This window comes from Gorilla gorilla, chromosome 11, assembly GCF_029281585.2.
Source record: "Gorilla gorilla gorilla isolate KB3781 chromosome 11, NHGRI_mGorGor1-v2.1_pri, whole genome shotgun sequence".
NCBI lineage: Eukaryota > Metazoa > Chordata > Mammalia > Primates > Hominidae > Gorilla > Gorilla gorilla.
Window position 1 is genome coordinate 98,669,176 of NC_073235.2, and position 14,712 is coordinate 98,683,887.

The 14,712-nt window shown below is 38.2% G+C and overlaps 1 protein-coding gene across 12 annotated transcripts in view; it reads right to left on the reverse strand.

The window, feature by feature from the left end:
* HECW2 (HECT, C2 and WW domain containing E3 ubiquitin protein ligase 2) overlaps positions 1–14,712 on the reverse strand; it is a 393,499-nt gene that overhangs the window by 89,475 nt on the left and 289,312 nt on the right. For all 12 annotated transcript variants that reach the window (XM_055379315.2, XM_055379323.2, XM_063695060.1 and 9 more), the window contains one exon: positions 8,829–9,014. In XM_055379315.2, coding sequence (XP_055235290.1) covers positions 8,829–9,014 — 186 coding nt within the window. The remainder of the gene's footprint in view (positions 1–8,828; positions 9,015–14,712) is intronic.

Sequence of the window (14,712 nt, forward strand, 5' to 3'; positions counted from 1 at the left end):
GGATTTTCCCTATTTGGTGAATAATGATATATCTATCATTCACCTTTAATACAGCTAGAATACAATTCCCAATTTAAGTGAAATGTACAGTTGGAACTTATCAAGCTGGGATTTGAACCCATGTTTCTGTCTGACCCCAAAGCCCAATGAGCAATATCTTTTTCCCCACCTCTCTTCTTTTCATACATCATCTCCTTTTTTCCATTCTGCTTTCTGCCTACCACCTTTTCCTTTTTATGTCTTCCCACTCCCCTCACACCTTATATCATACTTTATTTTAGGAAAACATTTCATTATGTATTGAATGAGGCTGACAGTAACAGCCACTCACAGTGCTTGGCCTCACCAGTTTCAACACTGCAAAGTTTCAAGTGGAAAGACTGCTACTGATCCCAGACAGCATGCTCTACATACTGCGCCCAATTCTCATCGCTAATCTGTCGGAAGGATGGCCATGGGTGGAGAATAGGTCCTATTTGTATCCCACAAGGAGCTCTATTTCAGAGTCAAATGGAATGTGTGTATTGTTTACACATGCTTTTTACATCTGCCAAGTACTTAGGGGAAAAGTCTCAATTAAGACCTCCATCAAGGCCACACAGCTAGGGCACTGACTGAATATAGCACTTCTAAGGAGCAATCCCTTGGTGTGAGTTTTGGCTCTGCTCTAGGCCCACTGTGTGACCTTGGACAGATTTCCTTAGTGCTTTGCTTTATTCACATAAAGGAAATTACTCAGGTCACAGCTGAATTGTGAAAAATAGATTCTACTTTAAAATGAAGAGAAGAGCATGCAAAGTCCAAGCATGCCATTTCTATTTGTGACACACATATCAATTATGTCAGGAAAATGGATCACTTTCCCACAGGAAATGCTACCTAGTTCAAGCCAGCAATGAAGCTGACCTAGTACATTTGGATCATTTTATGTCACAGTTTTTGAATAGCCTGCAATTATTTATGTAAGTATCTATCACATATTAATAAATGCTGTCTAGAGTAGAGTATGTCGAGAATGCAGGGATGAAAAAAGAAATCGTATGGAAAAATAGATCCTTTTCACATTGGCTACTAGCAAAGCAAATTTTGAACAATATTGATTCCCTAATGCTAAGTTTCATTAAGGAAATTCACTCAAGCTTTACAGTGCTGGGCCAACTAACAACTCAAAAACTGAAAGGAATGCAAATACACAAACTCGAATCTCATTTTTAAAAACATCTACCCTTTCACTGCTTCGGGGCATAGTCAGAGTCAGGAAATATGGGCTAGTTGGAGCCAAGTGGTATTTTAGTGAAGCCAAACAAAATACATTTCTTTCTTTACACAATTCTTTCCTTTTTCTTTTTTTAAAAAAACTTCTATTATTTTAAGAAAAGAAAAAGCCATCATTATTTATGAAGAAATACCAACCTCAGGCTCAACAAATCTAAGTTAAAGAAGTTTGAAATTGTTTCCAGTTACTATTTTGCCACTAAGGAATACATATTAAAAGGCTATGTAAACAAAATAAAACAAAAAGTGCTTGTAACTATGTTACAGAAAGACAGAACATCCGATCTTCCATTTTTCTTTCTGTAAAGAGTTACGTAAACAGTGAAAGGACAATAATTGATAAGCCAGGAGCACTATGTATTGTATCTGTTGTAAATTCTGGTGTCTTAGCCTACAAAGTCTTAGAAGTACTCAAAAAAAGGCTCATTGTAATCTACTTTCATTTTTTAAAGATTGTATTTAGTTACCCATTCTCTTCCTTCCAAATTATAACTCTCTTCTCAGCTCCTGGCTCCTTCCCCCAAGATTCCCCCAGTTATAAGGAATAAACATACTATTATTTTCTCTATGTCTTAGACAGACTCTTTGTCACAAATAGTGGAGATGAAAAGGGCTGAATGATACAGTTTATCCTCAGCAAAAAATCGTCATGCTAACTTGGTTCTTTTGAAGGAATCAGTAGTCCCAATTATTTCATGACATCTGTATCAGTCACAAAAAAGGTTATAGAAAAGTATTACGTTTAACTGCTATGACTGCAGCTCTAAAGGTGCTAGGAGAGGAAACAGGGATTTGTGGTACTTGGGCCAGAGTCCCGAAAACAGTCGGTTAGTAGATGTGGACAAGCACAATATAAGTACAACACTTTGATGTAAAATGTTAGCTAAGGGAGTGGTATTTTATATGTTGGGAGTGACAGTATTTAGGCGTTCAACCTGTAAGAGGGGAGCCAGGGTTATGTTGGAGATGGCTTGTACCAGCTCATGAGAGCGGACTGTAATTTTAAGGAATTCTGTGAGCAGGTTGATGTGATGCTGACAGCATATAATTGACCATGTTGGGAGAATTTACACCATCAAAATTGGCAAGTGCTACAAATCAGCCCTCCTCTCCACCCGCCACAGAGAGCTGATTGTTCAACATTTCCCAGCGTACAGCTGTGGAAGAGTGGGAATAAAGTTTTCCAAATTACCACATTTTAGGTGGAGTAGAAGGGCATTACCATGAAATGTTGAAATCATATACTCATATATATATATTTTAAGATGGAGGTCATATATATATATACACATATGGATATACATATATACACATATATATACATATATACGTATATACATATACATATAGGTCATATACATATATATATATATATATATATATATATATATATAAATCCATGCAGGTCATAAAGACAACTGTTAAAAAAGAAAAGGCAAAGGCCATCTCTGTACTTAGGCAATTCCTTCAAGATTCCATGAGTCTACTGTTTTACTCAGAAATTTATTCATAAAACCGATCTCTGCTCTATTTTCTCATTCAAAAAGGTACACAACCCAAGACAGTTTATTTTTGCCATTTGCCTTCTATGTATACTTATGCATTAATTTTTTCTAACACATTTTTACCTTTTAAAATAGACAAGAGGTCCTTAAAAACCATGTGCTATCTATCATTTTATAGTTTAATTCCATCAACAGCTAGATTGCTGCATAACTTAAGGTAATTAAACCAGATACCCACCACAAGAGGTATCAGTTGCTTCCAAGCAATTAAAAATGTGTCACAAAAGTAACAAATGTGGTGGTCAAGTAGACAACATATTTTTCAAAATGTAGCACTTATCTTGCTAAGAGACTTTTGAAATTATAATAAGTTGTGGCCTCCAAATATTAAGTTGCACTTTACTCACTGAGATAAATAGGACTTGACCCAGTAAATAGTTGCCATCAGTTTCATGCAAGATTGAAACCAGGGTCTGGGTCATTACTGAAACAACTGTAGCCACACAGGCTATTAGGGTCTGGTAAAATGAGAATTCTCAAATAGGCTCAGCCTGTGGTACTTTCTACCCTAAAAATATCTGTTCTGTTCTAAAATCTGTCCTCATAACCATAACTGCTATTTGCTGTGGTTCTCAAAGATGAGTATTTGGACCATTCTGATACTTAAACTCCCAATCTGACATCCAAAGTCAAAACCTCTAGAGTTACAAAGCTTGGACATAGAAATGGAAGCCAATTTAGCTGGGAGATATTGTAACACATGATTTCTGTAGGGAAAAACACAACAAACTATGGGAAAGATATTTCACTTTAAATAAGAAGATGGTTCCCATTGTATATTTTTATGTTTTAAAATCTCATGACATTTATGATATGTCACTTATAAAGTTCAAAGTTTCTTCGCATCTTGATTTAGGCCCAAAGAGAATAATCTGGGGAAAAAAACCCTGGGTTAATATTGTTTGAGAGTCTAAAGCAAAGAGGCAGGGGGAAATAGTCCGTATTTAACATCTTAAAGGAAATTTTAAAAAAAGAGACTTTTTTTTCTAAAAATTAAATCAAATAATCCCATTATGTAAACTTGAGAAATAACAACTTTCACGGTTTTGTTTTCTCATTATCCAAGTCATCTTGTAGCATTCTCTCAGTTTGACTCTCTGCAGTACAGCATCCACTGATTTCATGTAATTCATACGTGTCTCTTGAAATCCACTCATTATTTCTTCACAGGAACCAGAAATACCCACCTGGTGCTTTCCTGTCTCTGTGCCTTTCCTTTGGGTGTTTTCCCCACCCCATTCCTATTTTTTCTCTCCTCAAAAATCTCTTTTAACCAAATTTCAACCCATCATTTAAGGCTCACCTCAAATACTGCTGTTACTATGAAAACTTTCCAGGTATCTCATGCCATAAATAAGTCATTCTACAGTGGACCCTTGCATAGCACATACCAGTGCTAAGGCACACATCCTTTTTTTTCTTATCTTTTTTTAAAATTATACTTTAAGTTTTAGGGTACATGTGCACAACGTGCAGGTTTGTTACATATGTGTACAGGCACGCATTCTTTTATAATTCAAAGAAGAGGCATTTAGGGTAAAAGAGCAATGTCTAGGAAAGGGATGGTTAGTGGCTTTACACAGGAAGTACATGATTTTGTGCCAATGTGTCGATTTGATTTCAGTTCCAGTTCTAAATTACTTGGCTTTCAAGGATGTTTCTAAAACCCTAGTTTCATGATCATGGCTGACGGAGAATACAACCACCAGAGCAGAAGTCCACTGATACAGCAAGAGAACAAATCCACTCAGACACCACAGTATCAGAGCATGCATCATACAGAAACAGAGAACATTCCATGTCATTATACAGGTGTAAGGCAGGAGCAAACAGCCCAGGCCACAGACTACCCTGCAGTGATCAAGAACAACATGGACAGCAAAGAACTGTAACACCAAAAAGAAACCCTGCTGTGAAAATGCCATTCTCTCAGACCACCATGGTTAAGGGAGAACAGCAGTTCCTTAAGAGGAGGAATAGGATGCTGACATGAATCCTACAGTATATCCCTCATAAGTCATCATGCATTTCCTATAAGAGTAAAGATTCATCAATTAACAAATCTGTATTATTTTCATGAAATGCCAAACTGATGAGACTTTTTAGTTACTATTCTATATAGATCCCTACTTCTACCTCTAAATTTCAGTAAATTATGAATGATAATAATACCTACCTTATAAATTATCAGGAGGCTCCCACAGCATCCTGCCAAGCCCTTGCTATCTTCATTATAATTGCTGAAGATATCCCTTCACCCTCCTTACTGGTGAGAGGCAGGAGAAGAGCACAGACTCTGGAGCTGGACTGCCTGGGTGCAAATCCAATTCCACCACTTACGAGTTGTGGGACCTTGGTCAATTCACGTAATCATGCTGTGCCTCAGTTTCCTCTTCTATATAATGTGGATAAAAATAGCACCCATCTCCAGGCTGCTGTGAGCACTAAATGAACTAGTGTCTGGCGCAGGGGCAATGCTACATACTCCAGAATACTACACTAAGTGGTAAATTTTTATCATTGTTAGCACAATGGTACACACCTCAGAAGTGTTGCTGAATGACTAAATAAGTGAAAACATGAAAGGAAGATGTTACACTAGAGAAGAGGAGATGGAGGCAAATTTTAGCCTGAGAACATTTCTGTTAAGAACCATTTCCTTTCATGCAGATGAGGATATGGACATCCTGTTTCATATCAACTCTAGAAATCAGTCATCACTGTGGGAAAATAACTTCATAATAGTTAATAGCTTTGATGTTGCATTACACGAAAAATGTTTTCTCCCTTCAAATGTTCTAGAAGCACAGCAACTCATTTTTAAAAGGGTCAAGGCAGGCAGGGTGGCACGTGCCTATAGTTCCAGCTACTTGGGAGGCTGAAGTGGGAGGACTGCTTGAGCCCAGGAGTTCGGGACTACAGTGTGCTATGCCAATCAGGTGTCCACACTAAGTTCCCCAACAATATGGTGAACTCCGAGGAGTTGGAGATCACCAGGTTGCCTAAGGTAGGAGGAACCAGCCCAGGTTAGAAATGGCACAGGTTGAAACTCCCATGCTGATCAGTAGTGGGATCATATCTGTGAATAGCCACTGTACTCCAGCCTGGGCAACATAGCAAGATCCTGTCTCTTAAAATAAATATTATTAAATTCAATTAAAAGGGGCTAAAATTCCAGGGTTGACAGAAAACCTATTAGCTGCCTATTCATAAGACAGGAGACAGGACTCCTAACATGCAGCCCAAAGCAGAGTAGCCAAATAGAGACCAAGCACCAGCCTCCCTGAATGTTCCTTTAAGTTATTTTAATCTACTGGAAGCTGGTCACTTGGAAAGAAACTTACATGGGAGAATCGCACGGAGATAAATCTGCTTTAGTTAAGGTGTCCAGCTTAGCTAAAAATCTTATTAAAGTCTTAATGCATGACAGAGAGAGATCAGGCTAAAGTGATAAGCTTTCGGGTCTGCCTGCTAATCTGTCTTGTCCACAAGGCAGGGGTCCTTCAAATCTTTCACCCCAAACAGGATTCTAATGTAAAAGCCAGCAGCAGATTGTGAGGTCAGTTCTCTACTAGCCTACACTCAGGGTTCTGTACAATGCCAACTTCAAGTTGTAAGACCCAGATTAGTAAAAACATCCCCAGAAAACAGGATGTTTTGTATAGTCATGTTATGAACATGGTTGAGATAATGTTCACTCCTGTTTAACCACCAAAAGTTTTATAAAAGCTATGAGACAGAACTTGTTCTTAAGAATACATTACAACTCTTCTTCAATAGTATCCTATATGTAATTGAAACTTTTTTCAAGGTTCAGGGGTTAGTAAAAGAACCTCTCTCCTAAAGTGTGTCTGGCAAGTTATGACTGGCAAGAAGGGACCAACCCCTGCCTTAACAAGTTAAATCTCAACACAGAGCAGAAACAGATGCAGCATTATCCATTATCTTAACTTGGGTTTTCCCTGGACCTCTGATTCTCTAATGAACACAGCTCTTCATTCATGATTCCAGGTAAAATCTTGTCAGAGCTGAAAACAGATGAATTCTTGGTGGGCTACTACTCTTTTATACCCAGGTATAATACTACTAGTATTTTTCAAAGTCCTTACTTGGACCACCTATGCCCTTCCATCCAATGGAATATTTACAGACACTGGGCTCTCAGGCTGTTGAACCAAATATAGTACCAGCAAAGCCATATCTTCCCCTGGTGTCCCTGCTTCCAGCTCAGTGTTCTGGAAAGGCTTCTCTGTCATGCCCATCTGACTCTAATTCAGTGTCATTTTACCTGTGGTCCAGGGACATAATCACAAGCCCAATTCTCTTTCATCTCTCCTAAACTTCATGCTTGCCACTTCTAATCTTCTCTTGGCTGGGAATTAGAGGTTTATTAAAAACACTTGCAGAAATCAAGTCAGTAGTTTCAATGAGAGTTTAAAGGCTTCTCCCATGCATTAAAATACATGCATTTTGTAACAACTATTTTGACTGCTCATAGATTCTCAGGTAATATTGCTGGAAGCTGAGTTCAGGATAACTAAGAGGCTATTGTGGTAAAGTTCCCTCTGCTAGAGGGAACTTGGGGGGTAAATGGCATTTACTGAGTACTTTACGTGTTCCATTTGCCTTGAATGTTGATATACTTTACTCCTTACTTCTTTCAGGTATCTGCTCACCTATGGCCTTATCTGTGACACCTTCCCCAACCACCCTATATGAAATAACATTCTCCATTCCTGTCTTTCACTAGACCTCATTTGTTGCGTTATTTTTAATCATAGCGTTAATCAGCTCTTGGCATACAAAGAATAGTATGTTTATTTATTTGTCTATTGACTGTCTCTGAGACATGAATGCTGCATTCATGAGAATGACAGTTCTACAAAGTAGTTGGCTTACCTGTTTTGCTTAGGCGCTCAATAAATATTTGTTGAACAAACACTCCAAGGGTTGTTAAATACTTTAAATATGTCATTTTAATTTTCCCTACCCTTCAAGTCACATATTCCCAGACTTTTTATAGACAGAGAAACTGAGGTTGGTTACTCAATACTTGCAGAGCATAATGTCATGGTTAAGAGCATGGTTCCTGGAACCAGCCTGGCTGGCCTACAGCGTGGCTCAGCCACTGCCTGTCTCTGTGATGTCAGGCAAGTCAATGAACCATTCTGGACATGGAGCTGCTTATCTGTAAATGGCAATAATAATAGTACTGCTTTATCAAAGTTGTGGTGAGGACCTTAAGAGCTTAAACAGTTCATGGCTCATAGTAGGTACTACATAAGAGTTAAATAAAAATTAAATCTTAGCTGAGGGTCACCTTATAACAAGCACTAACTTTCTCATTCTGATTTCTTACTCATAGAATGACTTCCTGATTGTAACCAGGCTTTCTGGTTCATCCACCTACAGAGGAAGTACGGATGTAGCTATTCTGGCCTGTGTTGCACAGTTACATATTTCTTGTCATAAATTAATCAATCAGTGAGTTTTGGTTAATGTGCTAACAAAATCACAGTTCTGAACCAGTAAGACTGAAGCCCAAGCCCAGACAGTGTCACAAAGACACACCTCATGTAGTTGCTTGCTTAGTGACCTCCTAGCCACCTTCTCCAAATGATACCACAACTTTTTATTCAAATACCTACAACACAAGCTGTATCACTAGGGATAAGGAAGCACTGCCCAAGAACCCTTTTCTCTAATCAGCAGAGCATAGAGAGAGATGACAGGTAGGAGAGTTTCCAGGGAGAAGTGAATGCTTTGCCAGCCTCACAGCCCTCCCTCCGCTCCCTCCACGACTTCAGAATGGCACAGTCACTGTTTGTGGTCACAAACAACCTGCTGTCCAGGTTTCACTTGAACAGAAGGTGGAATGTTTCACCTCACAAAGAGCCTTGGCCCTCACTTGAAGGGTAGGGCCAAGTGTCGAAGCCACAAGCAGCCCACAGGCATTTGGCACTCCCTGAGGCATCTCCCTTGTGTTACCTTGCCCTGGTGATCATGTTTCATTTCCCATCCCCGCGGCAGCTCTAGCTGTTTGTTTGCGAACATGTTGAGGAATCCCACAAGGTCCCGGTTATGCTGGTAGCGTTCAAAGTGGTGGGTGTCCCTCCGGACTTTGGTGATCATGTGCTTCAAACACGTGTTGTTTGTAAACATGCGGTAGGCACTCTAAAGAAAAGAATGGAGAACCAATGTTAACCCACTTGTGACATGCAGAAGCACCAGAAATACTACACATGGGTATGGCTAATCTTCCAATAAGTAATGAAATGCATATATAGGCTTTGACAGAACTCTAGACCCATGTATGGAAACAGCAGACAGAGCAAAATATCTCGAACAAAATGAAACATAAAGACTACAGAAGGTAAGGCAGTATCCACAGCTGGTGTCTAGTTCTCTTTTTTTAATTTTTATTTGTATTTGAAGTTCTGGGGTACATGTGCAAGAAGAGCAGGTTTGTTAAATAGGTAAACGTGTGCCATGGTGCTCTGCTGTACCTATCAACCCATCACCCAGGTATTAAGCCCAGCACGCATTAGCTATTTTTCCCTAATTCTCTCCCTCCCCCAGTCCCACTCCCCAACAGGCCCCAGTGTGTGTTGTTCCCCTCTCTGTGTCCATGTGTTCTCATTTTTCAGCTCCCACTTATAAGTGAGAACATGTGGTGTTTGGTTTTCTGTTCCTGTGTTAGTTTGCTGAGGATAATGGCTTCCAGTTCCATCCACGTTCCTGCAAAGGACATTATCTCATTCCTTTTCGTGGCTGCATAGCATTCCATGGTGTATATATGCTACCTTTTCTTTATCCAGTCTATCATTGATGGATATTTGGGTTGATTCCATGTCTTTGCTATTGTGAATGATGCTGCAATGAACACATATGTGCAGGTATCTTTGTAATAGAATGATTTATATTCCTTTGGGTAAATACCTAGTAATGGGATTGCTGGGTCAAATGGTATTTCTGGTTCTAGATCTTTGAGGAATCTCCACACTGTTTTCCACAATGGTTGAACTAATTTACTAAAGAACAAACATGTTGTGGAGTCTCACTGCACATGGGCCATTAAATCCTGAAGCTGGTTTTAGGAAAGAAACACACAGTCAAAATTATACCACACTGGAGATGAATATGCCACCTTACAGAGAGCGCTAACATAGCCAGTTTCTCCCCCAGTATTGGACTAGGTTATTGGCTCTCTGAGTGAGTGCCAGATGACACAACTAGTATACACTTAAGGGCCAAGTTGCATGGAAAAATGCTTGCCATACATTTCTATACTAGAAGGACATGCAATGGAATGAGTTGCTCTCACTGACCATCACACTCAACTGAGATCACAATAGACTGAGGTTTTAGAATCTCACCCTTCATAGAGGCATATAAGCTTGGTGAATGGAATAGCAGGCTGAGGTGCCTGGGCTGTACATCTCATTCTTTTTTCTTTTTTTCTCTTTTTCCCTGTGTATATTTGGTTGGATGTATATGAATGAAATGCAAGTTTAAAAAAACTCCACTATACCACCACACAGAAAAGTGATTGCTTTGTCCAAAACCTTACAGTCTTCATTTCTATGATATTTAAAGAAGATTCCACAAACTGATTATGTCATGATTGTCCACATATGAGTCAGTCAATAAATATTTATTGCATAATACCATGCACAAAACAGCAGAAGAGGAATAACTGTATGGCAGCTGTTTCCTTGAATCATCAGAGGGAATATGATATTCATGAAACTGACCAGGCCGTGAATGATCATCCTGGAACTCTATTCTTCTCAGACTGATTCAAAGGGCTTTGGATTCCTTTTATCTTTAGTGTCTCAGGGACACTAGACTGGGTCTGGACGTCTTCCAGCTTTATGGGTTCTGTTATCTATTTTAGTCTAAATTGTATGGGTTCTGTTATCTATTTTAGTCTAAACTTTATGGGTTGTTATCTATTTTAGTCTAAGACAGCCCAAGGCAAACCCCAAGGACTCTAGAGTCTCTGGAAATGATTTCATTTTAATAAACGTTTATTGTCTTTGCTGTACCCAGTACTGTCTTCGTTATTAGGGATCAAAGAAGAATGAGTGTGAAGACAGTCAACATTGCTCCAGTCTTTCTAGGATCCCTCAAGATGTGTCATGTCCAGGTCAAAGCATTTATTGCTGATGTGAGTCCCTCTAGAGCTTTCTTCCCTTTGACACAGCAAGTGGCTATGTTTGAACAGGGATGCTCCCCAGCCTGGCTCCCTGAGTGACCACAGGGACCCTGATAACCTGACTTGGAATGAGAAGTAATCCTTTGTTAGCTTAAGCCACTGAGATTTGTTGGTCATTATTATTGAAGTATAACCTAAATTATTCTGATTGATTTACCGTCATTAAATACTTGTTCCCTATCAAAACAAATTAAAGGAAAGAAGAAAGGAAGGGAGGAGGAAGGGAAGAAGAAAGAAGACCACAATGAACCATCCTTGAACCTTAATTCCTCAGTACACTTGAGTATAAAATACTTTTGAGTCATATTTCAACCGACAGTCTAAATAAGAGGAGGTTTTGATGGCTGTGAGCAGTTGTGTGGTTCAGAGCAGAGAGTACTGTCAATGCAGGCAGGCCTATGCATGGGCTCTGGGCAATTAGAGCATGAGAGGATAGGAAAGTGATACCATGAAAGCAGAGAAGGAAATAACAGAAGTTGGGCAGTGTCAGAAAAAACCTAACTTCAGCTAAGTAACGTTTTGGCTCTATTGGCTGACTCTGCTTTGAGTTTTAAATACAATCAGCAAGGCAACTGTTTTCTGCATTTGGCTCAGTGTTGCTGATATATTTTCACATAAGTCATTGCAAGTTAGAGTCCTGAGACCACACTAGTTTGTGTAGGGATCATAATGAGCTTTCAGGTCTTACTACCTAAGAGTAAAACAAATATTAAGTCTCTTCAGGGACAAATTATTTGGGGGATAATTCCGTCGGATAAATCATTACATTACCCGTTGTTCTAAATAGGTATACCTCTTTATCGCCTTCACTGCTCCCTCTTCTCACTAAAATAACTAAATAGGCCACATTCTGATTTCTTATCTAGAGCACCAGAAATGCTCCTCACTTTGTTAAAAAAGAACTTCATTAGGGCAAGAAGCAGTGGCAATTAAGTTAAGAAACTCATTCCAGCCTCAGACTTGAAGTAATTCCCTGGGGCTGAATAGCTCTTTAAGCACAGAAATCTTAAGGCTGGTCTTATAATTAATTATGTCATTCCATCTTCCTCCTCTCCACTCAATGAAACATGTAGTATGGTGCCAAACACATCTGATCTTTGCAAAGAGCATCTACCAAAGTAATTCAATGCAGGAGATTTCTCTCAGTAACTAGTAAACAATCTTTAGATCCACAGCCTTTTCAAGTCTGAATAGTAAGTACATGACTGTTAGGGTCTACACAGAACACTTAAGCCAAACAGGAACATACTTCTAGACTGCTATGTTTCTATAAAAAAAAAAAAACTATGTTTGAATAACTGCATATGTTTATGCAAAAACTGTGTGTGTATAGATATGTATATATAGCTTATGTGTGTGTATATATATATGTAATTTATATATCTATAGTTTGGGAAGGATATTTATACTCCACTTCATATAGAACTACAGTGCAGATTCTAGTCTCAGCTCTGTCACTCATAGAGACAAAGAAAACTACTTAATCTCTGTCTCAATTTGCTTAACTGTAATATGGGATAATAATAACTCCCTTGCTTTCTCCACAGGCATGTGAGATTCAAATCCAGTGGGACAAAGGATGGTAAAGTAATTTGAAAAGGTCAAAATCACTTTAAGAATACAGGCTATAAGTAAGTAAAAATATATAGGGGATTATATCTATCATACCTGTGTTATAACAGATAAAGAGAGTGGCAAAATTGTTCACCACTTTTAGTCTCTGAAGATCTTGGGCCAGCATCCCACATTCTATAAACTGAACAAGGGTCTCCTAAGCTTCATTAATTATGTGCTAAGCCATGTGCTAAGCCCTGTGCTAAACCCTGAGGATACAGAGATGAGCAAGCCCTGATCATTCAAAAGGATGAAGAGGGAGAATTATAGGTGGAGGTGGAAGGAAGAGATTCACCAGAGGCAGAAAGAGTTGGAAAAACAAAGGCCACGACAGTCATGAAAATACTGAAACACACTGACAGAATGAGCAGAGGTAAGAATGGGAGCAGTCCAAAGAGCCGAAAACACTAAACAGATAGGATTAGGTTGACAGAGTTTAGTCTTCACAAAGCTGATACTGACAAAGCTGTGGGTTAAGAGAAAATATTTTCCTTTATTCTCCTGGGGTTTAGTGGTTCTAACTAGGTAAGGATCCTTTTCTATGTTTGTTTGTTTGCTTGCTTATCTTACAGAAAAAGATGCAGTAAATGAATCTGATATTTTACTTGAAACAAAAGTAGGTTAGAGAAGAGCCCATGATACCTATTTCATAACATAGTCTCATGATAATGAACAGAATTCACCTGGGAAGCCACTGCACGTGGACTCCAGCAGTTAAGAGGAATTGGTAATTGTTAATAGTAGACAAAGCCCCTTTAAATGATCTCTAAAGGAAACAACACTTTGTTTTCCTTTGGCATAATTTAAATATTCTTTTTAGTTATTCCTTCTCAATTCCAAAAATCCCTGTTCCAACCTCCCTCCTGGTTGTTTCTCATCGTCCTAGCAAGAAATAAGCACTTGATGTTTGAGTGAATGATCAACTGAATTTCTTGAGTGGAGTTTTGTTAAATAACACTCCTTAGAACTTAAATGTGTTTTTGTTTGGTTACATGTTTGTTTGAGGTTGTAGAAGTAAATGTCATTGCCATTTGGCAGCAGAATAAGAAAATTACATGCAAATACTTAGTTCTTGTCAACCACAATGCAAATAATAATCAATCCCCTCTCCTTTTTTTGCAGGTTTTCCTTAGTGTTATGATGACCAAATGTCCTAGATTACCTGGCCCAGTCCTAATTTCACCTAATTCTGTTGTTTTCAAAACATAGTTAAGTACACTACTGATAAATAAAGTCTTTCATATTTCAGAAAGGCTTCATCAAGAATAGGCATTCTGAATTCAGGTTTGGAAAAGCACGTCACCGAATCTATAGCAAACATCTCTCATATTCACAAAGGAGCAGATTTGAGCACTTGTATACATTATTCACTAAACAAAATTTAATATATACAAAATCAGGAAATGTTTGCATAATATGTATGCAGAGATATCAAAACAGTCCTGTTTTATACAGTCTGTCTTCATAATATTTTTAATTTTACAGGATTTACATTGTTTTCATCTAGCTAGAGTAAAATGGAAGGGAATTTTCACATTAACAAAACTATCTACAAATGATCAATTCATCTATTTTGCAATAGCAGGAATTCCCAAGTTTTAAGAATATACCTATGGATTTTGGAACACTATTTTTCTTCATTAAGTACTAAGAAACTTAAACGCTAGAATTAATGTATTTTTAGAGCTCATTAAAAGCCACAGTAGTAATTATTTGGCATGTATGTTGGAAAATTATTCAGTTGAATATAATGAAGTACATTTATGTATGACATTAATTAGACAAATATAGGCACATCAGCTATAAAAGACATGGCACTAATAACTAAATCTTGAATTAACAAGAGAAATCGTTTGTCAGGACAATTTTGAAAGAAATCTGATCACAACCATTAGGGGGCAGTAGAATAATTCCTAAAGCAACCACAATGCAAAAAAAGAAAGAAAAAACCCACAAAATTTTCTTTCTCAAGTTTTACTTTAGTGTTATGACAACCATATATCTATTTAACACTTTTCTTTCCAGTAAGGATTACTAGGT